This window comes from Rhinolophus sinicus, chromosome 14 (genome assembly GCF_057876585.1).
Source record: "Rhinolophus sinicus isolate RSI-liver-muscle chromosome 14, RSI-T2T, whole genome shotgun sequence".
Lineage (NCBI taxonomy): Eukaryota > Metazoa > Chordata > Mammalia > Chiroptera > Rhinolophidae > Rhinolophus > Rhinolophus sinicus.
In genome coordinates this window covers 69,448,847-69,474,023 of record NC_142514.1, presented here as the reverse complement: position 1 = coordinate 69,474,023, position 25,177 = coordinate 69,448,847, and the positions used below count along the sequence as shown (strand labels likewise).

Sequence of the window (25,177 nt, the reverse complement as noted above, 5' to 3'; positions counted from 1 at the left end):
GTTCCACTGTTCATGAGCTCTGTGACGTTATACTACCTATATAGTGTCTAGTTCATAGGTTGCTATGACAATTAAATAATTAAAATGTGACAAGTGCTTAGAATATGATAAGCATTCAATAGCTACTATCATAATTAGCTAATAAGATCTATTCACATAGCAGCCTGAATGACCTTTTTAAAACGTAAGTCCAATCACAAAATTCACCAGCTCAACTTCCTGTAGTGGCTTCCCATTACATTTAGAATAAAATCCCCAGCCCCAGGAGAACTTTCATCCCTTCCCCCACCACTCTCACCATATTCACTGTACTGCAGCTGTTAGCCCTGCTGTCCTCCAGAGATGCAGAGCACACTCCTGCCCCACCTCCTTTGCCTGAAGCATTCTCCCATTTATTCACATGGCTTGTTCCCTTCCGTCACCCAGTCCCTGTCCAGCAGTTACCTCGGCAGAGAGCCCTTCATTGACCAGCCCATTTAAAATAGCCATACCAAAAAGAAAAACAAACAAAAAAGTAAAATAGGCACACCTCCCACTGTCTCCAAACCGTTTTACATTTTTAAAATAACTCATAACACCATCTGATATTTATTTAAATGTGTTTATTGTCTGTCCCTTCCACTAGAATATCCATGAGATGTTTTATGTTGTGCACTGTCTCCAGTAATTAGAACATACCCAGCCCATAGTGAGCACCCAGCCCATATTGAGCACATAAATATATGTGAAATAAATTCTTTAATGAACAAGTGAATATGTTGATTTTAATACATAGTTTAGTTTTATTAAACAGACTGAGTGAGAAATTTTTTTTATTTGGAAATTTCTTATATTTTCTGGAAAATCTGGTTTTTGATATTGGTATGTATGGTTCAGTCATAAATGTTTCTTAATCCAAGTTTCAAGGCGTAGAAAATAGCTCTGGATTGTGAGTTTTAATAAAAGGATTTGGTCCATCATTTATCAAGATCTTTTTGGTTTCAATTTGAGCATATCTGTAGAGCCATGCAGAGTCTCAGTTTCTTCATTAGTCAATATTAAGAGGTTGGGAAGATTGAGATCTAATACTTCTCTCAGTGCTATTGCTTTTTTGAGTCTACAGAATTAAAGGAGTGTTTTTTAATATAGTTAGTCCAGATCTCCAATATAAAAAAACAGCATAATTTGCATTAGGTAAAAATACCAATTAAAAGTAGAATTGAAAGTGTTTCTGGAAATCGTTAAATTAGAAAGCATCCTTAAACACAAACCCTCCGCATACAGTGGGTGAGGAGCCACCTAAGAGCTGAAATGTAAACTAAGGATATCTGATGTCTTCTTACTGTGTTTTTTGAAAAACTTGCATTAAGTGGGATTTACAGATCTGGGGGCAAAGCTGGTCTCCAAATATAATACTTAGGAAAATGCTTTTTAGATTCATACCTTTACGGATCTTATTGCCTTGCACAGAGAAATTTTATGATTTCCAAATAGCCCCAGTGTTGCAACAGGACAGAGTACACATAATGAATCTTTCTCCCCCTCGCTCTTATTTATTGAAATACAGACGGTTAGAGGAGCTAATCATTTCAGTTTGCAGAGCAAAGGCCCCTCCCCACGTAATTAGAAACAGGCAGCTGGACAGTCATGGGCGGGCAGCCTTCGTGGATTGTGCTGCATGCAAAGCATTGTGGGAGTGACGCAGGCAGCAGCCGTGGAGCTCACCATCCCATATGTGGACCAGGGCAAAGAACGACACCTGTAAACAGAAAGGCCAGAGACACAGAAACATATTATTGCCCTAAACACACATGATAGAAACTTAACCAAATAGACTTAATCAACTACAGCTGGGCTGAGATAAACACAGAAGTGCTAAGGAAGCAGGCATGTTGGAAGGGCTCGGGGCTGGGGTTGGGGGAGGCTCCTTGCTGGGGTAATTGGAGCCAGGTGTGCTAGCCTGGCAATGCTTTTTGGAGGTGAGAATTGGGAGAGGTTTGAAATGGGATGTGGTTTGGCTGAGGGCTGGAGCGAGCATTTTCAAAGGCAAGGGAGGAGGCTGGTAAATAATAGAGCCAAGTTGCGGAGTATGAACTATGTTGAGGACAGCGAGTACCTGGGCAGCTGTGAGAGCCTGGGTCTGTTGGTGTTAATGGTGAGAGAATGGGTGCTCATCTGTACTACTACAAGTCTTTGTAGTTGGGTGAATTGGTATCATCTTGAACACTGGAAAAGGCAATTTAGACCTCTAAAGATAAATATTTGTCCCCAAACTTCTCAGCCACAGATTGGGAGAAACAATCTAGCTTTACCTGATAATCCGGTGATTTCAGCTGCTTTGGAAGGAGTTCGTGGCTTTAGCACTTTCTGTGTTCCTATTTCTTTGAAAGGTATACTCCAGGATGGAAAGGCAGGAGATAAGAGTTTCTGTCCCAAAATCTGGGGTGTCCTCAGAGCAGATGTGGTGTTGGGATCTGATGTGGAATGAATGTCGTATTCTTGGGACCATTCTTTGTTGGATTTCAAAGTCCCCAAAATTGTGATGAAATTTGGAGAGCAAGACGTGAGGCTGCTCAGAGTAGCCTTGTCTAAACAGGAAGATGGTTGCATTTGTGCTTGTGCATGGTCTTTAATGAGACCCAAATCCCAAAGGTTGAGGGGAAGGCTGGGAAATGGCAGAAAAGCTGTTCCTTACTAGGAAGGCTGAGGGTCATGTGTGCAGATGTCATCAGTTTGTGATCCTGCTTGAAAATCCAGGAACCCGTACGCAAGAGGTAAAGGCACCACATTGGTTGGAGCCAAAGACAAACACAGATACGCTGTTTTCTTAGAGGATTTCACAAACTGCCATTTTGGTCAGTTTTTTCAACAACCCTGCAAGGAAGTTGTTGTAAGCTCTAGTTTACGGGCATGGGAATTGAGGCTGAGAGAGGTTAAATATTCTACCAAGGCCATGAGCTAGGTGGTAATTGGTATGGCCCAAGCTTGAATCTGCAGCAGACACCTCCTATAGGTGGGTTTGATTTGCAGTGAGTGGCTGTGGGCAAGGTGGGCATTCTCAAGGTTTAAACTTTTATTCAATCACTAAATCAGTATTTACTAAGCACTTGTCAGGCATGGTGCCTGGCACTGGTAGTCCTCACACCCCCTAACTTTGAGAATTTGCCAAAGGTGGCAATGATAGAGTGGATAGCAAGTTCTCCCCCTGCTCTCATTTAGATGATCTCAGCCTCTGCTCTCTTTAAATGTGGGCTTAAATATTGCTCCTGTGTTGTTTGTTGACTTTAATCATATTGGAGGTAAGTCTTTGAGTTGCAATAAAATAGCCATCTGGTAAAAATTACATGTGAATAGCTCGGTTGTCACCTATAGGTTAAGAGCTTAGAAAAAGGAGCAGTTTGGATCAACCTGTTACTAACGATAGCTCTGTTCTATACAAACCACTCTCTTTACTGGATTATCTGTGCCAAAACATTACCAAATAGCTTGGAAACAGGTTAGTGTTTTGCCCTTTAGGGAAAAAAAGACCATGGAGTAGAATTTGGAAAAGAATCTTGGAAACAATAATATTAACAATGTATCATTCACATGCCCAAAACTTCAGCACTGCAGGCCTCTTGCTGGCAGAATCAGGTGAACTCTGAGCTGTATTATGACTTGATCTTCAATGCTTGCATATCTTGAGTAAGTTGAAAATTAGGTTATTTTTGTTTTGTTAGTAGTGACCTTGTATCAGAACTACTTAGGAGATATGCTTTAGATAGAAGTACTGGTAACTTTCTATATCTGTAGCTGCCTTCTTTTTCTCTTCAATTTTATAAAAGCATAATGGAAGAATTTCCCAGCATCATGTTGTGGAGTCACCCCATAGGTTGGTTCGTCTTTCCTTTGTCTTTCATACATTCGTTAATTCATTTACTTAAAAAACGTGTTTACTGTGTGCAGGTATGGTTTTAGGACAAGCGATACAGTGGTAAATAAGGCAGAATTTTAGCTCTCTGTGAGGCTTACATTGTTTTGAACTCACGGGGACAGGAAGAGGTGGTGGTTAGGAAAGACCTCTTTGAGGAGGTGCCCTTGAAGACAGACCTTAATGATGAAACAGTGTACCATGCACAGATCCAAGGGAAGAACAGTTCAGCTCCTTCAACAGGATCTGCTGATGTCAGGGCCCTAAGCTCGAAAGCAACTCTTTGCAGGTGTGGCTGGAATAGAGCAAGGAAGAAAGTGGTGGGAGATAGGATGAGTTAGTACAGGGTCAGACCATGGGGTGCTTTGCAAGGGAAGTTGTTTCTTGCCATTTCTTATGTTTCAGCATTCTTGTCCAGTGTTTAAAAAGGCTGGCCCTGAATTCTGAAGACTCAGGGAGTCCTTTCCCAATAACAGAGAATTGGTTCCAGAAGGAGAGACATGGATAGTCCCACGAGCAGGATAAGTAGAAGCTGGATTACTGGAATGGATATTTCGGTTCTAGTCCCAGTGATGCCAGAGCCAGGTGTGGAACTTGGGTATGCCATTACCTCCTCGGGCTTCAGTATCTTTATTTACAACAAATACTAGGGAGTAGAATATCCCTAAAATCTCCTCCATCACTGAATCAATGATTTTTATTATACAAAAAATTTCATTTTGGGATAACTCTTGCTTCTTTCAGCCTTTTATTAGCACTGATTGTAATAACCAAGTAAACTGGTTCTAATTTCATCCTTTTCCCTATTCCTTTGGTTTTAGAACAGCCAGTGAAGTATTTGGGGGGCAGGGGGAAATGGCAGGAAGAAGTAAACAATGGAGGAAAAATGAGAGAACATCCTAACTTCACACCTTGGATACAGAGCTGACCAGGGTGCCTAATACACAATTTAGCTCAGTGCCCATTGGCCTGAAAGATTGCCCAAATGAGTCAATTATAATGACTGAGACTTATTCTCAGCCTAATGATTTATGGTTAATCAAGAGCAGCCATTGTTCTTATTAAGAAGGATTATTCCATCAAAATGGTGTTTTTATAATCTGACAGTGTAATAATGTTGTTTGTGTTGACTCTTGTTTTTAAATCATATTTTGATTTATTGGAAGCCCTGTATTTCAATAGATAATAGAAAAATCTGCCTGTCTTCCTGAAATTCAGTATAAATCATGTAGCTCTCTCATTGAAAAGTATATCTAAAAGAAATCAGCAAAACCAAATAAATTAACTTGTCTTAAGACTATTATCTTGTCAACACTACCTATTTTAAAAGGCACTGTGAATCTTAATTTACCCTTAGGATTAGCTTTGAGTATTTTGTGATTTGTTTTGCTTCTGCCAAGCATAAGAGACTACAGGGCACACACTGACCCAGAATTAAAGGAAGGAAAAAAAAGAAAAAGTAAAGAAATTTTCTAAAACATAGTGGTCTGACAAGCTTGATAAATTCATTTTGGGATATTTTCAGTTCTATTTTGTTCTCTTGTATTCACTTTGGCAGGTTAAGCTAAACTTTTGTCACTCTTTCCCTTTAATTGAATACACAAATCACTTAGGGTGACTTGGCATTTGTGAATTGATGATTCAATTACACCAGCCCATTTATTCTTTCTTGTCAGCTACATCTATTCCTAAGTATCTGTCTTGAGGCCTGTTACTGACTCTACCAGTTGCTCAGAGAACTGTAGGTTTTGGTCTAACCTTTTCGTTTAGGGGGACACTGAATTCCAAAGTAAGATGCTTCAGCAGAACATTTTTTCTTTTTCTTTTAATGAATGGTATGTTCAGAATCTGACACGAGAAGGAAGACGAGATTGGAAAGCACCAGTGTTTGTGGTATATAGTGAAAGTTACTTTGCTCTGTTTCTCAGGCATGGATAATTAACTTCTCCCTGAAGGCAAACAAATCATTTTCTGTAAATCACACAAGACTATTTTTATTCTAAAATTGCTTACAACAGTTCACTTGCTTTCTTTTTTGAAAAGAATACTGTAAGAAAAATTATGACCCAAAATTGTTTCACGTGTGTACAAGAAATACTAGAAACATTGTTAGCTCATGCCATGATTTAGGACATATCAAGAAGACATCGGTAGGGTGGAGAATGGTAACTTTAGGGATGGTAAAGTAGAGAGATAAGAGACTATTTCTTGCACAATAGAGAACTATGGGTAGGACTTAAGAATTTTTGCATAGAATAATATAACCAGGACCAGAATTATTACCAGGCCCCATGAGTTGTTCCTTGTAAAAATGCTCAAGGCCGGTAACTCCCTGATTCTTCGATTGTTTATGATTAAAATATACCCCAGACTCAGCTAGTGTGAGGGCCTGTGAGCTGGGGACAAAGCTAGGGAACAAACTCCTCAGGTCTAGGAGACTTGGGGTTGAGGACAAAGGTTTAATTTTCTTACCTTGCAAGATACTCCTTGGTAATTCAGTAACAATGAATGACACTCTTGGAATGGGATCCTATACAAAATGGGCTTTTTAAAAAACCCTATTATGATATATTGTATATTCATTTGGGCAAATAAGTGACACGATTGAAGTGTGTTTAATAAATTAATATGTTACTGTGATTAACTAAGTGACACTTGATAGGCCAGAAGTTGATGTACCCATTATTTATCTGGAGGTAAGCCATGGCCACATCTCAGTGAATTAGATTACATGCTATTCTTTCAGTTGCCCTTACCGATTAGTTAAGCTTGGCTTTCATGGCCCATTGAGATCTGGCCCCAATCTACCTTTCCAACTTTATTTCTCTATTTTTCTTTTGTATATTTCCTCAGCGCTGTTTGAATTAAATGTTCCCCAAATCTACCCATGCTGCTCCCCCCGCCCTCCACTTTGACATTTCTCTTGAGGTTCTCCCTGCCCTCTTCCCTGCCCTGTGCCCTTAGTTCTGCCTGTTCATGTCCTGTACACCTTTGGGGTCCAGTAGAAGTGGCCCCTTTCGGCTCCCTACAGACACATTTACATCTATGTATCTTTTTGCCCCCATGAAACTGAATTTCTTGAGAGCAAGTTTTATATCTGATTCGTATTTGAAGCCCTTTCATACATAGTGGTGTTTCCCAAAGATAAGTTTATATATGTCTTTGTGGTTTTTTACAATATTCATACATATACTACCTGTATTATTATTTATCTAATATTTTTCTTTAAATAAAAAAACACGTCATTTCACACTACACATCCTAAACACGAATCGTGTTTTTAATAGCCATAAAGATAAACACGTAAGCAATTTTTAAAATATGGTTTATGTATCCCCACACTTTGAGAAAGGTTGACTTTCCAAAGTGCCTTCTTCTTACACATAGTAGCCACTTGTTACCTGCAGAATGAATAAATGACTGCAGAAAACATATAAAGAAAGAACATCTCCCTGTGAGCTTAGTAACTTGGTGGTTGTTAACCCGGAGATAAAACAGGGAGAAGCTAGAAAAGACTGAGCAAGTCTTTACATGGAGCCATTCCTTCCTGTCTGTGATGCATTTACGTGTTAGACATTGCAAACTGCTGGGCCATTGGGGCTTGTGGAACAGTTAAGTTCTGTGGGTAGCAGATTCCCTGCTGATTCACGGAGCATCTTGCTGAAACCCCAGAAATTGTGCAAGTGGACTCCCTCTCCATAACAGATTCCGGAAGCAGCACTATACATGGGATACATCAAAAGAAGGGGAATGTGATGTGTGTGTACACATCGCGTTGTTCTAATTGAGTTTCTAAATGTTCTGGTCAGGATAACTTGAGTTACAGAGCTCTCCCTCCCAGTAAGTGTTTCCTATGAATGCGTTGTGTACTGCCAATATAATTCTGAGAATTCTTTTTCTATAAATTTTTGCTAATGGGAATTGTGGTTTTTTTTAAACCTAACTTTTGAGGATGTTATAAGGCTACTTAGGTGTACTGCTTTGAAGTCCTTCAGATAAAACATAAATGTTCTGTATGTTCAAGCTATAGTTAGCATAGTTAATAATGAACTTTAATCGTGTTAATTAAAATTAAAGGCTTTTATAAATCTGTGAAGAAATTTTTGTTTATAAACTTTATAGTTGCTGTTTCTGTATAGTGTAGAAAGACTATACTATGCTTCCTTATTTGCTATTTAAGCTGTAGCGTAGATTGAGGGTAGTAGATCAGATACCCTAGAACAGGTTCTCTTCCCATTTAGTCTTAAATAAGTTTTAGATAATTTTTTTTTAAATATGTAGGATTAAATATGTAGAATTAGTCCATGTAAGATCAGTATGGGATAAAGTCTGTTTAAGGCTTTATATTAAAGGAATCACCTTCTCTCTCTCTTTTTTTTAAATACAGGGTTGGGATCAACAGCTGTTCTAGCATGGGCAGGGTAACTTGATATAATGGCATACATTTTTACCCTGGTCTGCTCTTAGAGCAAATTTGAAATGGCTGTTTTGGAAAATGTGCTATGAATTTATCTCTAGACCTTCACACCAGACCAGTTAGTTCAGCCCAGCAAATCCTTGGCACTTGATGTGCATCTTTCATAACAGAACTTTGATGCTGTGACTTGATGCCTTGAAATCAGCACAACAAAATGGTGCTTGAAGAACAGTGTTTACTTTGATCATTTTTCAACTTCTGTGCCCCAGCCTTTTCACGGAGTACAAATTGCTTTACCAGAGTTATGGGGCGAAGCTCATGGACTGTTTTTGTAGTCTGGTTGCTGTGGTGATTCTTAGCCTCCCATGAAACTCCATCTCCAGGGAAACAGAAACCTTTGCAGCTGTCTCAACCTTTTTGGTATTCTATCTGGTGGAGGTCTTCACCCAGCTTGTAGCAAGCATGAGACTCAACAGTTTGTGTCAGGGTAAACAAATACATGGAAACAGGGCATCTTATTCAGGACATGCTGTATTTCAAAACAAACAGCTCCCTTATCCTTCTCCCAAATCATATGGGGACTTTGAAGTATCTCCAAGTCTGGCTGAAGCCAGAGTTTATTGAGCCATGGAGATGTTGTTGGTCATGATAGTGATGTGAATAAGAGCTTTGGGAGAATGGCTGGTGATGTTTATGGAGTTACCAGGTGGGGAAGAAAGAGACTGATGGTAAAGAAGAAGCTTTAACAGGGCTTGTGTGTGCCCAGTGAGAAGTTGGTTGAGGAAGAGGGTGTGGGCTGAGTCAAGGATGGCAGCAGTTTGGTGTTCGGAGGACTTAGACGTTAAACTTCAGAGGAGGGCAGTATAGACGAGACCTTCCTTCTATAGGAACCAAGAGAATGCAGAAAAATAGCCATAGTTTTGGAGGATAGAAGTAATGATAGCTAACACTTAAAGAGCACTTACTATGTGTCAGTCACTGTTCTAAGTGCGTTACACACATGACATGTTAAATCCTTTGACAGATGATGGAATAGGCACAAGCGTTATCCCCACATTTTAGTTGACGAAACTAATGCCCATAGAGTCTTAACAGGCTCATGCCCCTGAGGTTGGTAAATGGAGAGCTGAGACTCCAACTGGCTCTGAATCATTGCTCTTAAACACTAGGTCAAACCGCCTGTAATTGAGAAAGGAAGGCAGAGTGACCCAAAGGATTGGGTGACAGTGGCCAACTTGTAAGAAAGTGTAGATCTTGGAAGAGAGTTATGCTTTAAAATGTGTTTATTGATTCGATCATTCATTCATTCTCTCATAAGTGAATATTTATGTGGTACCTATTAAATACCAGTCATTAGACTAGGCTCTAAGGTGATAAAATGACAAGTCCCAACCTCTCCTCTCAGACAATTTATATGTGCAAAGTTAACTGATACAAGGAAGCAGGTGCTAGATGCTATAAGAGAAGAGTCAGGAGCATCTGCCGGGAAGAGCTTCCTTCCTCTGGGTGCATTGATGACTCCTTAAAAAGCCTGGTATTTTTTTCTATGATGAGCAGAATTGATCCCATGTGAGAATACGCAATTGTAATTAAATTGTGTTAATATGAGGTCTGACAATTAAGTTCGTGAACTTGTTGCAACGATTTTTCTAACCTTTTTTGATATCAGAGGGATTATTCATTATGAATTTGTACCAACTGAACAAACAGTTAATAACCAAGTTTACTATTTGGAGGTGCTGAAAATAGTGAATTTTCTTTGAGAGAATAATACAGTTTTCCTTATACTTCAGAGTTTATAAAGAATTATGTTTATAATAAATATAAATTATTTAACCTTTTCAACAATCCTGTGTGATTGCTCTTGTCTCTTTTAAGGTTAGGGGAGATTTAATAATTTATGGAGAATAATGTCTTGTTCAAAGCTAGTTCTAATTTTAGAATCTAGGCTTATAAGCAAAAGGCAACAAGCAGCCACAGACTCACATAGACCAAACATGGGCAGCTGTGACTTGAACCTACCATAACAGTATTCTGAACTCTTTATGAAATAGTAAAGAACTGTCATCACTTCCCTAATAGATTTGCTGTATCCTAGTATATTGTTCTGAAATAATTACTGTTGAGGAACACTCTCAAAGAATTTATGGCATTGCTTACTAATATATGGATTTCTAAAAACAAATTTAGCAAACTTCTTTAGAGAAGAAATGAAATAGGAAGTGGGTAAAGTGATTCTGGAAGTTTTTCCACCCCCCATCAGGTTGACAGATTTTGCCTGTTTCTTACAGGGAAGTTTGGGTCTAATTTGTTCTGCCTGGAGAACCAGGCCAGCCCAAGCGGCTGTTGCCTGTCCAGACCCTTGACATCTTCTTCTCTTCCCACATACCCTGGACATAGCTCAGTACTGGTGTTGTGTTATAATCGCCTCTTCATGTGTCTGTCTGCCCTCTGGACTGTGAGCAAATTGGGGAAAGATAGGCTACATCTTCCTCATCCCTTCTCTTGCCAGTAATCGACATGGTACCTGGCATGTCACAGGTACTTAACTAATATTTGAATAAATGAAAAAAAAAATGCATAGGAGACACAGGTTACTCTCGGAAGCTAGCTTAGTGTGTGGCTTAGCTTTGGCTGCCTTAGAGCTGACATTCTGAGGATTGATGGGACCTCTCAACCTTCTAAGAGAAATTGAGTTCCTTGTAGTATCACAGGAAGGTCTTTATAGATAAGATTTGAAACTCAAGACTTGGTCTGGTCCATCCCATATGAAAATTCAAATCACATTTTTGTGGTATGTGGTAAAAGCACATAACATAAAATTTACCATTTTAGCCATTTTAAATTGTACAGTTCAGTGACATTTGTACATTCACAGTGTAGTGCAACCACCACCACTATCTCATTCCAGAACTTTTTCATCACCCCAAAGAGAAACTCCGTACCAATTAGCAGTCACTCCCATTCTCTCCTAGTCCTAGGACCTGGCAACTATATACTACACTCTGCTTTCTGCCTCTGAGTTTGCCTGCTCTGGTCTTTTCATATAAATGTAATCACATAACACGTGTCTGGCTTTTTTTCACTTCACATAATATTTTTAAGGTTCATCCATGTTGTGGTATGTATCAGTACTTCAGTCCTTTTATGACTGAATAATATTCTGTGTGTGGCTATACCACATTTTGCTTACTTCAGATCACATTTTATAGAGAGATTTGTCATGAGTCAAATTTCTCTTTTCTGCTCGTCCATCATGAATGACAGAATCTTAATTACTTCTACATGATACTGGTAACTTTGGAAGATTTAAATGTATAATCTAAGCATGAATATTTTGTAATGCGACCCCCCTCCTTCTCCTTCTCCTTTTCCCATTTTGGCTCTACTGACTGCTTATTAGTGGTGTTTTCAAAGACTGAGTCATTGACAGAATGGTAGACTGTAGTAGTTTTGCTGAAAATGAGAAGAAGACTAGCAGCTGTTGACCTAATAGGCATTTGGGACTTGATTGAATTATGAAACAGCTTAAGCTGTTTGATCTTGATAGCGTTTAGATATCTTTGAGATTCTAATTTCAGAATTAGAAAATTTCTTCAGAGTTGTATTATGAAAGAGTAACTTGTACCTTCTCCCTTTGCATGGGAAACTAAGCCTTTGTAAAACTCTTCTTAAATACAGGTGCTCCAACTGTACGTGTGCCTTCCATGTTTAACCTGCTGAATAAAATTCAGAGATTAAAAGCTTCTTGTTTCTCATTTTAAGCATAAAAAATGAGACTGTATAAAAAGTTAATACACAATTAGTATTTCCAAATTTTAAGGCAGAACCTCGTATTTCCTCGTATCAAGTAGAGGAAACAATTTTAATTATTCACTTGGAAATGAATTGATATCATCCTTTTTTCTTTCTGTTGCTCTATAGATTCACTAATTCCCAATAATATGAATTGATTTATCAGGGTTTAAATTTGCTGACTGTGTATTGTTTTGACAGGATTACAGTATCTTCATTATTGGGAAATGAGTGACTGGTATAGTATAATATTAGTTACATAACTTGAAAATCAAATGGTTTGTGTTAGAATTTGCACTTGTTTCATTCTGAAGTAACATTCTTTCCTAGTCCCCGCCGTGACACTCAGTTCTGATTTACCTGTAAATAAATGTCAACAGGATCATTCTTGATCTAAATAAGGAGCATTGTTCAGACTTCCTGCAATTTAGGTTTTTTGCTTCTTTCTTTTACTTTCTATTTTCCTTTTTCCTCCAGGTTATTAATAAGTACTTAAAGGGTTTTTAAGGATATAGAGTAACTATAATAAATTTGTTACCAGATGTTCTATTCCTTATTGTAGCTTTGTCCCTTTCCGGTTAGAACAAATGTATTGAACTACTTTTAATGCTGCCTCAAGAAAATAAATAGGAAATTTAAGCCCTTCAGTATTGGCTTTAGGAAGATATTGTCCCATCTTAGACACTTATCAACCACAGCATGCCAAGTTCTGTATGCTGTTTTGGCAACTTTCCCTCTGCTTTCTGTGATCATAGGTCTTACTCTGAAAACTCATTGCAGAGCTCAAGGAAAACTGAAGCTGAGGAAGAAAACAAGTAAAAGTACTGATGTAAATACTACAAACTGCTTTTGCTCTGTTGTGCATTAGGCTGTCCTGACACGGTTCACTACCTGAATTAAAAACATTTAAAATTCTATTGTGTATATATACCACATCTTCTTCATCTAATCATCTATTGAAGGACACTTTGGTTGTTTCCATTGTCTTGACCACCATAATTAATGCTGCAGTGAACATCGGGGTACATATGAGTATATATCTTTATGGATAAATGTTTTCATGTTTTTTGAGGTAGATGGTAATTCTATTCTTAATTTTTTGAGGAACCTCCATACTGTTTCCATGCTTCTAAAAAATAGTGGAACATTTGATCACAGAAAATAATGCTTTTTCAGGATAAATGCTCCCAAAACACAGAACATCATCTCTGCCTTTGACTTCTGAGTTATTTCTTCCTCTCAAGATAGGCCATGTAACAATGAAACTAAAGTTCCTCTAAAAACATTTCTGCTTAAAATCATAATCTGGCTGGATGAGACCAGAATACCCATACGGGCCACTATTGTGAACTTCAGGAGTTGTTTTTTTTGTTTTGTTTTTTTAAACTTTTATTTATTTAGGTGGGTTTTCCAGGACCCATCAGCTTCAAGTCAAGTAGTTGTTTCAATCTAGTTGTGGAGGGCGCAGCTCACAGTAGCACCGTGCTCTAACCAACCGAGCTAATCGGCCACCTCAGGAGTTGTTTTTTGTTAGAGCTTCCAAAGGAAACTAGATTTCACAGAATTCCCAAGATTTTCCTGCCCTGACCAGAACTGAGTTTCCGTAGTAATTCGGTCTAGTCCATATATTAACTGGGAGCTCCTGGAGCTCAAGGTATGATTGGCTTGCACCTCTGCATGGCCTCTAGAAATCCAGAGAAGGGTATATTCGGCAGATTGCCAGAGCCTTAGCGTTCTCATGGCCATCTCCACTTCCTGGGTTTATAATTCTATGTGTGGTGTGTCTGAAATACACTTGATTCACTTGGATTTGAAACACCACCAGCACCATTTTGAGTTCCATAAAGCATTTGATCATGGGAACAGTGAGCATTCTAAAAGCTTTTCTAGAGGAGATAGAGGACAATTTCCATCAAAGCAATGCAAACAATTTTAGCTGGCACTATAGACATCACTGTTGATAAAAATATTTGTTGACCCATCCCTGTGGAGTTTCACTGACCTCTCAGTTGGTGCTAGCTTCCTGTCATCTTGCTCACAACTCAATGCCTTCTTCCTTATCTTTCCTTTTCCAGATGCAAAATAGTTCCCGCCTCTTAACTCCTGTAGAGTGGCTCCTCATGTGAAGCTGATAAATTGTAAATGGGCATACGGTGTCACTTTTGCCCCTAGACCAACACCCAAGATTAAGGGTGGGGTGGGAAGGTAGGGAGCAAAAAAGAGAGAGGACAGAGACATTCATTCTACTCCTAGCACTGCCACTTTCTAGCAGTATGACTTTGGAAAAATTATTTACCTCTGAGCACCGATTTCTTCATCTTTAAAATGGGAATAATTAGATGATTATGTAAAGCACCTTTTTCTGCTGAGAGCATCAAGTCTTAACCTAATAGAAGGACCATGGACCTGCCTATTGTCTTTCCTTGGAAGGGAATAATGATGGCTGTCACTACAATAGTGACTGCCACCACTAGTCTTACTAACAACAGTAACTCAAGCGTAATGTTATTGAACTTCTGTATCTTAGTAACTACTCCTCTCCAGATTGCTCTTTTGTGCTAGACAAGTGACACGGTATGCCCATTTAGAATTTCTTATCAGCTTCACGTTAATATACTAGCTCAGGGGAATTCAAATGCCATTTTTTAATGCTTGGAGCATCTTAAATTATCACCTGAACACCAGGGCATTTTGTGTGTTTTTTTTGTTTTTGTTTTTTTACCATTACAGATTTACTAACTTTAAGGTGTTGCTTAAGAGCAATCTCTGTGAGTGCAGTTCGCATATGGAAATGATTAATCCAGTACTTAGATCGTGTGGGAATCGGGTTCTTGTTGTGCCTGGTTTTATCAGCTTCCACTGGTCACCCCAGTAATTCTCTTTATTATGCATTTCTGTTGTTCACCACTGTACTGTCAAGCAGACCGTTTTGGCATCCTATTATTAATAGACATGTACATGTCAAAATACCATTTTACTAAGTAGCAAAAACAATTTTAAGCCCATTACAAAAAGTAGAAGTTGAGAGGAAACCATAATAAAGTGTTTGGAGTGAACTTGTTTATTAAATGTGACAAGGAATATAAAAAACCTTTCTGCACATTAATCAATGTGAAGATATTGAGTTCCTTCAATTTGTCCAAAATTTTAATTTCTAACTGTTCTAACGCACTTCACTGCCTGAATGAAAAGCATTTAAAATTCTGTGCCTCTAAAAGACAGTAGAACATTTGGTCAATTTTTTTAATTTTTATTATCTAGCCCTTAGAAGGAAAACATGCTCCAAAGGTTTTTTTTTTTTTTCACATTTTACATATTTGTACTTCATAACTGTTAAAGATAACAGGAAGAAAATGGTTTCTTTTTTTGCCCAGTGTGGTCCAAATACGTGGCTTAAGTACTGCTCTATCTACCCTGTCCTGTTCACACAGCCAAGGATGATAATCAGGGCACTTATTCCCACAAAGCCTGAGTGTGGCCTCAGAATCCTCTCCAACATACATTCTAGGCAGCCCCTATCATTTGTTTTGGTAGCATGAGTTGGAATATGCTTTTCTCGACTGATTTAAAGTTCAAGTCAAACTTGATAGTGACGTTAATGTTCTCTTTACTAGATGCACCCCCACCGCCATTTCTTTGTTAGATGCCAGAAAAGCATAGCAGTATGACTCTGTAATAATTACTTGAATCACATTTCATGAATAATTTTTTATTGATTCCTCTAGAAAACGTGTGGACTGAACACTAGACGTCCATCCCTGTGCTAGGCCCAAAGATGCAGACATGAGTGGGACTCAGTTTCTGCCCTTGAAGAATGCCCTGAGGATTTCACAGTGTAAAGGGCGGGGAGTAACTGGCAGACATCTAAACAGATCATTACAGTGCCATATGGAAGTACAAACTCGAGTGTGGTCTGCAGGAACCTCTGCCTGTGGATGGGGAAAGATTTCACTGGAGATTGCATCTTGAGTGGGACATACATGTCCGTCCAGGAGCTGGGGGGAGGGTGCTGGATGCCAGGGTCCTGAAAAGCCATGGTGTGTTAAGTGACATACAGTATGATATTCAGATGGCAGATACTTAATACTAAAGGACAATGGGAAAGGGCCTGTCAGTATTCTCAGTCCTGCCGTCAGTCAGCAGTGGCCTCCTGAGGGTTCTAGCAGCAGGTTCCTATCCCAGGATCTTCCCACATCCAGTGTCTCCCTTTCCTTGCCCCTCTTCCCCATAGGAACCAGGCTATGGGCTACTACGGGAAGAAAGGCACAGGGTCCCTGGAATCCCCGTGCAACTCTCCCAGGACCCCTTTAGAGGGTCATGACCTGTCGTTTCAGAAATACTCTTCTGTTTATATGAGTTCTGGTTCCTCAACCCCCAACCCAAATTTAGTTCCGAGTATTTTTCCAGGGCTTCAAAATATAGAGCAGAGAGGGCAGACTTATTTCTGCATCAAAAAAAAATAATAATTTTTTTTCCTGGTTTGTGGTCATATTAGCTTATATTCAGAGACTCCCAGGGAATCCTGAATCCTGTCCTTATTGGGAGGGGTAGGAATTAGTTTTGGAATTGACCGACTGTGTCCCCGTCATCATGTTGAGTGGTTTTGAGACAAAACCGTTAGGTAGGAGCTTGGTATCATTTGCTGTAGCAGTGTGAAATCTTTTTGGTATAATTTGTCATGGCAGTGTGAAATCTTTGACCCCAGTACTGCTGAGACCAGAGAATGGTCAATAGACCCCGCTAGTGATGACAAAGACAGTTAGGGGGTCGAGATTCCTTGAATTCAGCACCAACTGATTAATGTGCCTCTAGAAATTCAGAGAAATGTTAAAATAATAAAGAAATTTTTAAAAGCTCCAAATCCACCGCTCCAAGAAAATTTTGAGAGAATCTTTTGATACAAATTCACAAATGGCAAAAAACAAGCAATGGCAAATAAAATGTCAGCTGTAGGGGTTCCTCACACCAGAATACACTTTAAAACACTACAGCAGCAGCTAACGACTGTTCCACACTCCCAACAATTGGTTGCTCATTTCACATGCACCTGGGGTCAGATTTGAATTCCTAAAAGTCTGTTGCCCAAATGTAAGTGAAATTCGAGTTCAGCTGTGGTACCCTAGTATCCTGAAATAGAATTGTGTCTCACTGTCTGTCTGGATAAATTATGGGTGCTACAAGACCAGATTCACGATGTTTTCAGTTACTACAAATACTACCGTGTTTCCCCAAAAATCAGACCTAGCCAGACCATCAGCTCTAATGTGTCTTTTGGAGCAAAAATTAATATATAGCCCCGTATTGTATTTATATTATATTATAATATATTATATTATATACCCGGTCTTATAGTAAAATAAGACCAGGTCTTATATTAATTTTTGCTCCAAAACACGCATTATAGCTGATGGTCCAGCTAGGTCTGATTTTCGGGGAAACATGGTACCTCTGAAGAGGGCATAGGTGATGGCTACATACAGCCGAGGATGTGATTTTATGGGTCTTGGTTATAGACACACTGCTAGAGTTTTTTTCTTATCCATCTTTGTGTAAACAGATGATTGGATCATCCATTTTGGAGCGTTGTTTGGTCTGGTTTTAGCAAACAGGAGTCTCTCTGGTAGTGTTTGGGATGACTTCATTGTTTCATAAGTCCATAGGGGCTGTTACAGGAATCAGAAATGTTGAAATAGAACCTTGCTGACATGTTGGCAAAATTGGATAACTGTTAGACTCTCTTATCAGTTGTTTCACTCAATTTGCTTTTGTTTGTTTTAACAACTCCCAGGAGTAGGGGGTCTAACTAATAAGAAATTTTTTGACATCCCTATGATAGAAATATCTTGCATCTCTACTATGCATCCTGGGAAATTCAAAACAATTTTCCTGTGGCATTTTTCAATAAAGAGAGTAGAGGTTTTTTTTTCTTTCTTGTAAGAAAATACATACTTCATTTTCATAACATGATTTACAGAGTTCGAGACAATATATAGTTTTTGCTTATTAAAGGTGATCTTTGGAGAATGGATAGGTCTTCACCCTAACAAGGTCCAGAGAAAGTTGTCCTTACTGTTTTCTGGTGACAACATGGGCAAGGCAGGAAGGATATGCTTCCTAAATGGGAGACAGGAAGGTTGGTTGTCTTTCCACTTGGATACTTGATGCTCCTTAGAGTTGGCCTTGACTTGGGTCAAAACTGTGTTTAGATTCCCCAGAAAAGTACTCAAAATGATTTACTTTGAATTTCTTTATGAAATAGGAAAAATATATTAATTACGTCTAAGTTTGTTGAAGTACACAGATAACCTCAGAAGACCTAGTATAAATAGATGTCATAGAACAGATTAGACCAATTAGTTTTCCTTCATTTAAGGAGAGGGATCAGCAGTCTACCAGGGGCAGTGTCCACATATGGAATGTGACAGATCAGATGTACTTGCATTTTCTCACGGCATTAGGAACACTGAAATTCAGCGCTGTTTGAGACATACATGATTAGAGCAGGAACTCCTGGACTAGGCTTTATGGTTAAAAGAGGTCACTGAAGCCCCAGAAACTGCATGTGCAAGTCTTTTAGTTCTGAGTTGTCAGCTATTAAGTTCTTTTCCTGAGAAAATGACATTTTAAGACCAGAGATGTATTCTAGTTTAACTAGATGGAGTTTTTGGTGTTGTTTCTGTTTCTGCCGCTAGAATTTTCCTGTTCTTCTACAATGAATTCCTTAACCTGGGTTAATGTGTATTTAATGTGGAGTTCATGGGCCTGGCAATGGATGTATTTGTATTTCCCTGACATTGCCTGTAAAATTTAATATGCATATGTGTGTGTGTGTAGAGGGTTCATATCTTGCATTAAGTTCTCAAATGCTCTGTGACTCCCAAAGATTAACCAAGAAGCCAGTAATTTAGTGAGTAGGCATTGCTCCCTCATTTGGGATGCATCCTCCTTAGTCCCATAAGCCTTCACCATCACATGGTCCCTCAGTCCAGTTCGGTATTATGAAGCCCATGAACTAAATGATAACCCTTAATTTTATGTAAATTTGACATTGGATTGGTAATCAATTCTTTACTGTTTGGATTTCCAAGCTGGAAACTTACTGGATTTTTCCATGGGCTATTTCTTTGCTGCAGCCTGCCTCAGCTCTGGTAGTGTTTACACCGTGATCACTGGACAGTAACCTACCCATGAAAAACTTCAGCAGTATGTTTTTATCTTTGTCACTATAGTCTATCCTGAGCTATAATTCATTCTAAAGATTTTCTTTCTTTTTTTTTTCCCCCAGCCTGAGAGAAATTAGGTACTTTAGGCAGGAGTTCTTTAAGAGATATCCAGGTATGTTTTCCCCACATTTCTGGGAGCTCTTACACCTTCATTTCTTTTGTTGGTTGTTTTTGGTTGTTCCCTGTCTTCCCTTCAGCAAGATTTATTCAAGTGGAGGAAGGATAGAAGAGGAAGGCTGCTGAGGGATTAGGTGAGCGGGGGACTTTCTGTTCCTGCCAAATGATCTTTTTTAAAAAAGGACTGAGTATGTTTCTTTTAATTTCCCAATCATAGTGTGAATTCTTCTTTGCCAAATGGTTTTGGGGCTTTGCCTGGGCCCCGTGTGCCAGAGTCGAGGATTCATCTGGCTAGACATTGCCACATATTGAAGAGGGAGCCGTTTCCAGGAAAGCAGAGAGCTGTGGCTCCTAGAAATCTTTCCTTGATTGTGTGAGCCAGGCCTCGACACTTTTGACCATCTGGAAAATTTTGGACCTAGGCACCAATATCTGTCTCATACATATTTTTCTTTTCATTTCCTAAGTTTTTTAAAAAAATCTTGTTTGTTTGAGATATATATTTATTACTATTTTATCTACACACTCCAAGAAGAATTATATGCCTGAGGGCTGCAAAGAAAATCATCAGAAAAAGAGTCGATGTAGCCTCTATGGATATGCATTGCTATTCTTTGTGCCATTATCATACTCAATAAACAGTTTTGGAATGAATAAATCTGGAAACTCTTTACTGACACATATTACTAGTGACAGAGTGTTTCTTTTTTCAGGTACTCTTGAACAGTAATGATTTCATCTCTCCTTTCTCCACTCTCCATAGTGTGTGCTTTCTGTAGTGTGTGTCTCTCTGTTTAAGTTAATGCTACAGTTTGAATCTTAGCCACTGCTCTGTTTCTACAGCCGCTCTTGTTTATGGTGGCAATCAATCTGTGTATTTCTAGCTGCAGATAGGATCTCCCAAATGCTGTGAGGTAAAGTCTGTACAACCAAGGAACATTTTATTTTGTTGTAGCTGTACTTGACATATTGCTCATTAGTACTCTGCTTTTAGTACTTTTCTTTATGCCAAATATAAAAGTGATCCTAGCTGTCTTGCAGACATAACTCATCATAGTTTGAGTATTGCTCATGTTTTTTTCACTTTTCTGTGAACTGGCTAGCTAAATCCCTTTGAACCTATATGCAGCCTTCTTTACCTTTCAGGTAACATACATTTATGAATTTACTGTGATAAGCCAATCATTCAAAAATTATCTACTGTGTGTTAAGCATAGTATTAAACATAAGACATACCTTTGCCTACTGAGTATTTACAGTTTATTTTGGAGCTGAAGACACACACTCAACAGTTGATGAATGAGATAGTATTATATACTATAATCCCAGGTCCAGTTATTATGTATTATATACTCAGCTCCAGGTCCAGTTATTATATACTATAATACCATCTCATTCATTGTAAATTATTCATAGAATAAAATACTTTCATAGTGTTGAAAATTAGAACAATTAGGAGGCTGGCCCGGTGGCTCAGGTGGGAGCTCCATCCTCCTAATGCCAAAGGCTGCCAGTTCGATTCCTACATGGGCCAGTGCCAGATGGCTCAGTTGGTTGGAGAGCGTCCTCTCAACCACAGGGTTGCCGTTTTGACTCCCGCAAGGGATGGTGGGCTGCACCCCCTGCAACTAACAATGGCAACGGTACCTGGAGCTGCGCTGTACCCTCCACAACTAAGATTGAAAGGACAACAAGTTGACTTGGAAAAAGTCCTGGAAGTTCACACTGTTTCCCAATAAAGTCCTGTTCCCCTTCCCCACCCCCAAATAAAATAAAATAAAGATAAAAACTTTCTCAGAATATTAAAAAAAAACAAAAAAACAAAAAAAAACAAGAAAGAAAATTAGAACAATTAAATAGCCAGTTGGCATTTACTGAGAGGCTACCATGTGCTAAGGGTATGGAAAGTTCAGTAAAGTTCAGTGCCTTATCAGTGACCTGTGAGTATACTGTGACGTGTGACACTGGTGTCATAGGCAGTCCCTACAATAAAAGGTAGAGATACATGAGGATCACAGTAGGCCGGCAGCCTCTGGGAAGATATAAAGAGTCCAGCTTTGAGTGTTCTGTTCCTGTTGATTGCATGGACTCAGAGCATAGATCTAGACCATTTAATCCTCATAAGGATTATGGCTGAAGATGTACTGTTAGTCCCAGTGTATCATTTAGTCTGTCTCTGTCCAGCTGAAGCCCTTTTTTGCTCTTCCCTTCCCTTACCACTTTTTGATGCTCTTTAGTGAGTTCAGTTTGTTTAAATATGTGATCCTTGGGTCTTGCCTCACCCCTCTATAGAGAAAGCCAGTGTGAGACATGCTTATGTGAAAGCATCTGCTCAGTTATTTCTGTATCTACTGTTTTGCTTTCCTGTGTTCATGTTGACCAACCTTGACTCGTGTGCTCCAGGAGGACATTTTTGAACCCACTGTTTCCTGCTCTCCTCACAGGTGCTTTCTGATGGCGTTAATGGCGACACTGGTAACCTACAGTAGTCCTTGATCCGCTATCAAAATGGCCATAGTTTTCCTATCCAGGCTTATGGTTTTCTTCCGTTTCCTTCCTTCCTTCCTTCCTTCCTTCCTTCCTTCCTTCCTTCCTTCCTTCCTTCCTCCCTTTCTCCCTTTCTCCCTCCCTCCCTTCCTGTCCTTCTCGTCCTCTTCTTCTTCTTTTTGACTGGGGCTATAAACAATCAGTTTTTATTCTATGTGTTCTCTGTGCTTCATTTCTTTGGAAAATCCCTTCAAGCTAATAGCAGGGATGATGAAAGCACTGGCAGCTCACTTTGGCAGCCCCTTTCCCTTAGCTTTCGACACTTTTCTTGGCAGAACTCACGTAACTTTATAGAGGTTGGAGATTACCTGGAAGAGAAGAAAGTCATTTCTCTGGTGATCAGAGGATGACCTGCCCTCAGAGGGTTCTGGACTCCAGTTTTCAGCTCAATCATTAGACTTGAAGGATAAGGCAGTTCTGAGGAAAGGTAACTTTTATTCCGCCTTTGCCAACTTGGAAAACAACGTGTTCTGTTTATTTGTGTTCCACTATTCCTGGGAGCTGAATCATGTTTTAGTTGAGATGAATGTGGATTAAACCCTATGATGTAGCCATCTTTGTAGTAAAAAAATGGTCAAATATTGGCAATGTCATCTTTTTCAACCTAATATATCTTATCTATGAATCTGAACTAGCTTACAGCCTCCTTCTCTTAGTGGGGAGCTGTAAAACAGTATTCCAGATGCTACGCTAAGTGGTTTAAATGGAAAGCCAGTGCTAAGATTCCTCTCTTTTGCTTCCTAGGTCACTCTACACCTGAATCCCATCTCCTCAGTCCACATTCACTACAAGCCTGTTGTGTTCCTGCTCAACTCCCCACAGCCCCTGGTTTGGCATCTGAAGACAGAGAGACTTGCGATTGGGGTTTCCAGACTTTTCTTGGTAAGTATTTGAAACCCTCCCACAGTGATCCTTAGCACAAGACTATAATGACCTTAAAACTTTGCAAGCCTTTTTTTTTTTTAATATTTTATTGGGGAAAGGGAACAGGACTTTACTGGGGAACAGTGTGTACTTCCAGGACTTTTCTCCAGTCAAGTTGTTGTCCTTTCAATCTTAGTTGTGGAGGGCACAGCTCAGCTTCAAGTTGTTGTCCTTTCAGTCTTAGTTGTGGAGGGTGCAGCTCAGCTCCAGGTCCAAGTTGCCATTGCTAGTTGCAGGGGGCGGAGCCCACCATCCCTTGCGGGACTCGAACCGGCAACCTTGTGGTTGAGAGCCCACTGGCCCATGTGGGAATCGAACCGGCAGCCTTCGGAGTTAAGAGCATGGAGCTCTAACTGCCTGAGCCACCTGGCCGGCCCCAAGCCTTTTTAAAAGGCTTGTTTCACTGAAATAATACCAGACTCCACAGTGTGTTAAATTTGGAGTATGCTGTTAGTGATACTTGGATGGCATAGATAAGCTTTCATAGAAAACAAACACCACTCACATGCCTTCTTCTGCAGATGGAGAGTCAGGTCTAGTTTGCACATCAGAGCAAGACCTGCAGTTATATTCTGTGTGGCCTAAGCTTTGGTCTCAGCTCTGAAGTCCCCTTTGTGGCATCATGAGCAATGTAAATATTATAAATAGCCATTGGGTGTGTGGTCTGTGACCACAAAATAAATGGCGTGCAAACCCATTCTATTTGTATATAACACAGGCCTCATTTCTGATACGAGGATCTGTTTGTTGAGAAAGTGACACAGTGAGCTCCAAAATGAAAACATTTGTATTTTATAAAAAAGCTGGAACCCAGCTCTTGTAGAAAGATCCAAATATTACCTACTATTTGTAAATCATGTCCTTTTAAGTTTGCCAGAACATTCAAGTTTGCTAGTTGTGGAGAAATTGATGGGTTGTTTGGATGGAATTTTTGGGGTATGATATCATGTCTGATGATGAGCAACGTTGCACTTCACAGTGATAGCTCACACTGTCTATTGCTAGAGCTTCGTGCTAATGTCCTCAACTTGCTAATGTCCTCAACTGCAGAGCCTCGGGCTTTTAAACCTCTCCTGCCCACAAGCATTCAAAACAAGAAGAGGCCTCAGTTAATAGTCTTTCTCTTGCATAATGAATAAATTCTTTCTAATTAATTACTGTTGATCCAGATATGTAGTTTCTTGTCACTTGTATTTGAAAAGTACTTTTAAAAACTCTGTGGTACCCATTAAATAAAATAAAACTCCATAATCAATACAGTTGAAAAGTAGCTAAAGAAATGAGTAAAAAGGGTAGAAAGGAAAGCTCCCGTTTATAGTAGCATGCCAGTCAATAAGTGGAGAAGGAATGATGGAGTTAGAAAATCATCATTTTGCAGCCATCATAATAAAAGTCGATTATTCAGGACACATCAGTAGATGCTAAATCTTGTGGAGGCGGAGGGAGTTTGAAGAACAGTACATTTTCATAGTCTCAAATTACTTACTAATGACAAGGCAAACTAGTAACTGTATGTAGGGGAGCTACCCAGCAATACCTTTATTAAAGGATCCAAATTAACATCAATATGATGCAGATGGGCATTGTGTGCCTCTAGACGTGATAGCCTGAGAACAAACAGCATCGCTTCTGAAGCATTTTAGCCTACAGTGCACATAACCTGACTCGAATCATGAGGAAACTTTGGAGAAAAGCAAATTGAATGACATTCTATAAAATAACTGGCCTATGCTCTTCAAAAATGTTGGTCATGACAGACAAAAAGAGGCTGAGGAGCCATTCCAGATTCAAGGAGACTCACAAGACATGTGTGATCCTGAACTGGATCCTCTTGGGTATGTTGTGTGTGTGTTGGGGGGGTGGGGGGATGCGTTGCTATAAAGTACATTATGGGGATAAAAGGCAAAATTGGAATGGGACCTATAGATTAAAGTATTGTATCAATGTTATATTTCCTGAATGTAATAATTGTACTGTTGCTATATAAGAGAATATCCTCCTTAGGAGACATAATACGCTTAAGCATTAAGGAATAAAAGGCCAAATAGTTCAGGAAAAAAGTACGATGGATCAATAGAATAATAAAACAAATATGGCAAGATGTTGAAAGCTGGGAAATCTGGTTAAAGGGCATACAAGAGTTCTTTGTACCATATTTGCAACTTTGTAAATGTGAATTAATTTCAAAATAAAAATTTTTAATTTAAAAGTACATTTATAAGGTAGGAGTTACTAATAACTTAAAGTTACTAATAACTTAAAGCA

The 25,177-nt window shown here is 39.2% G+C and overlaps 1 protein-coding gene across 1 annotated transcript in view; it reads left to right on the top strand.

Annotated features, from left to right (window-relative positions):
- The window catches only part of TGFBR3 (transforming growth factor beta receptor 3), a 185,900-nt gene that overhangs the window by 90,220 nt on the left and 70,503 nt on the right, over positions 1–25,177 (top strand). Inside the window, exon 4 of the mRNA XM_019753067.3 lies at positions 22,733–22,870. Coding sequence (XP_019608626.3) covers positions 22,733–22,870 — 138 coding nt within the window. The remainder of the gene's footprint in view (positions 1–22,732; positions 22,871–25,177) is intronic.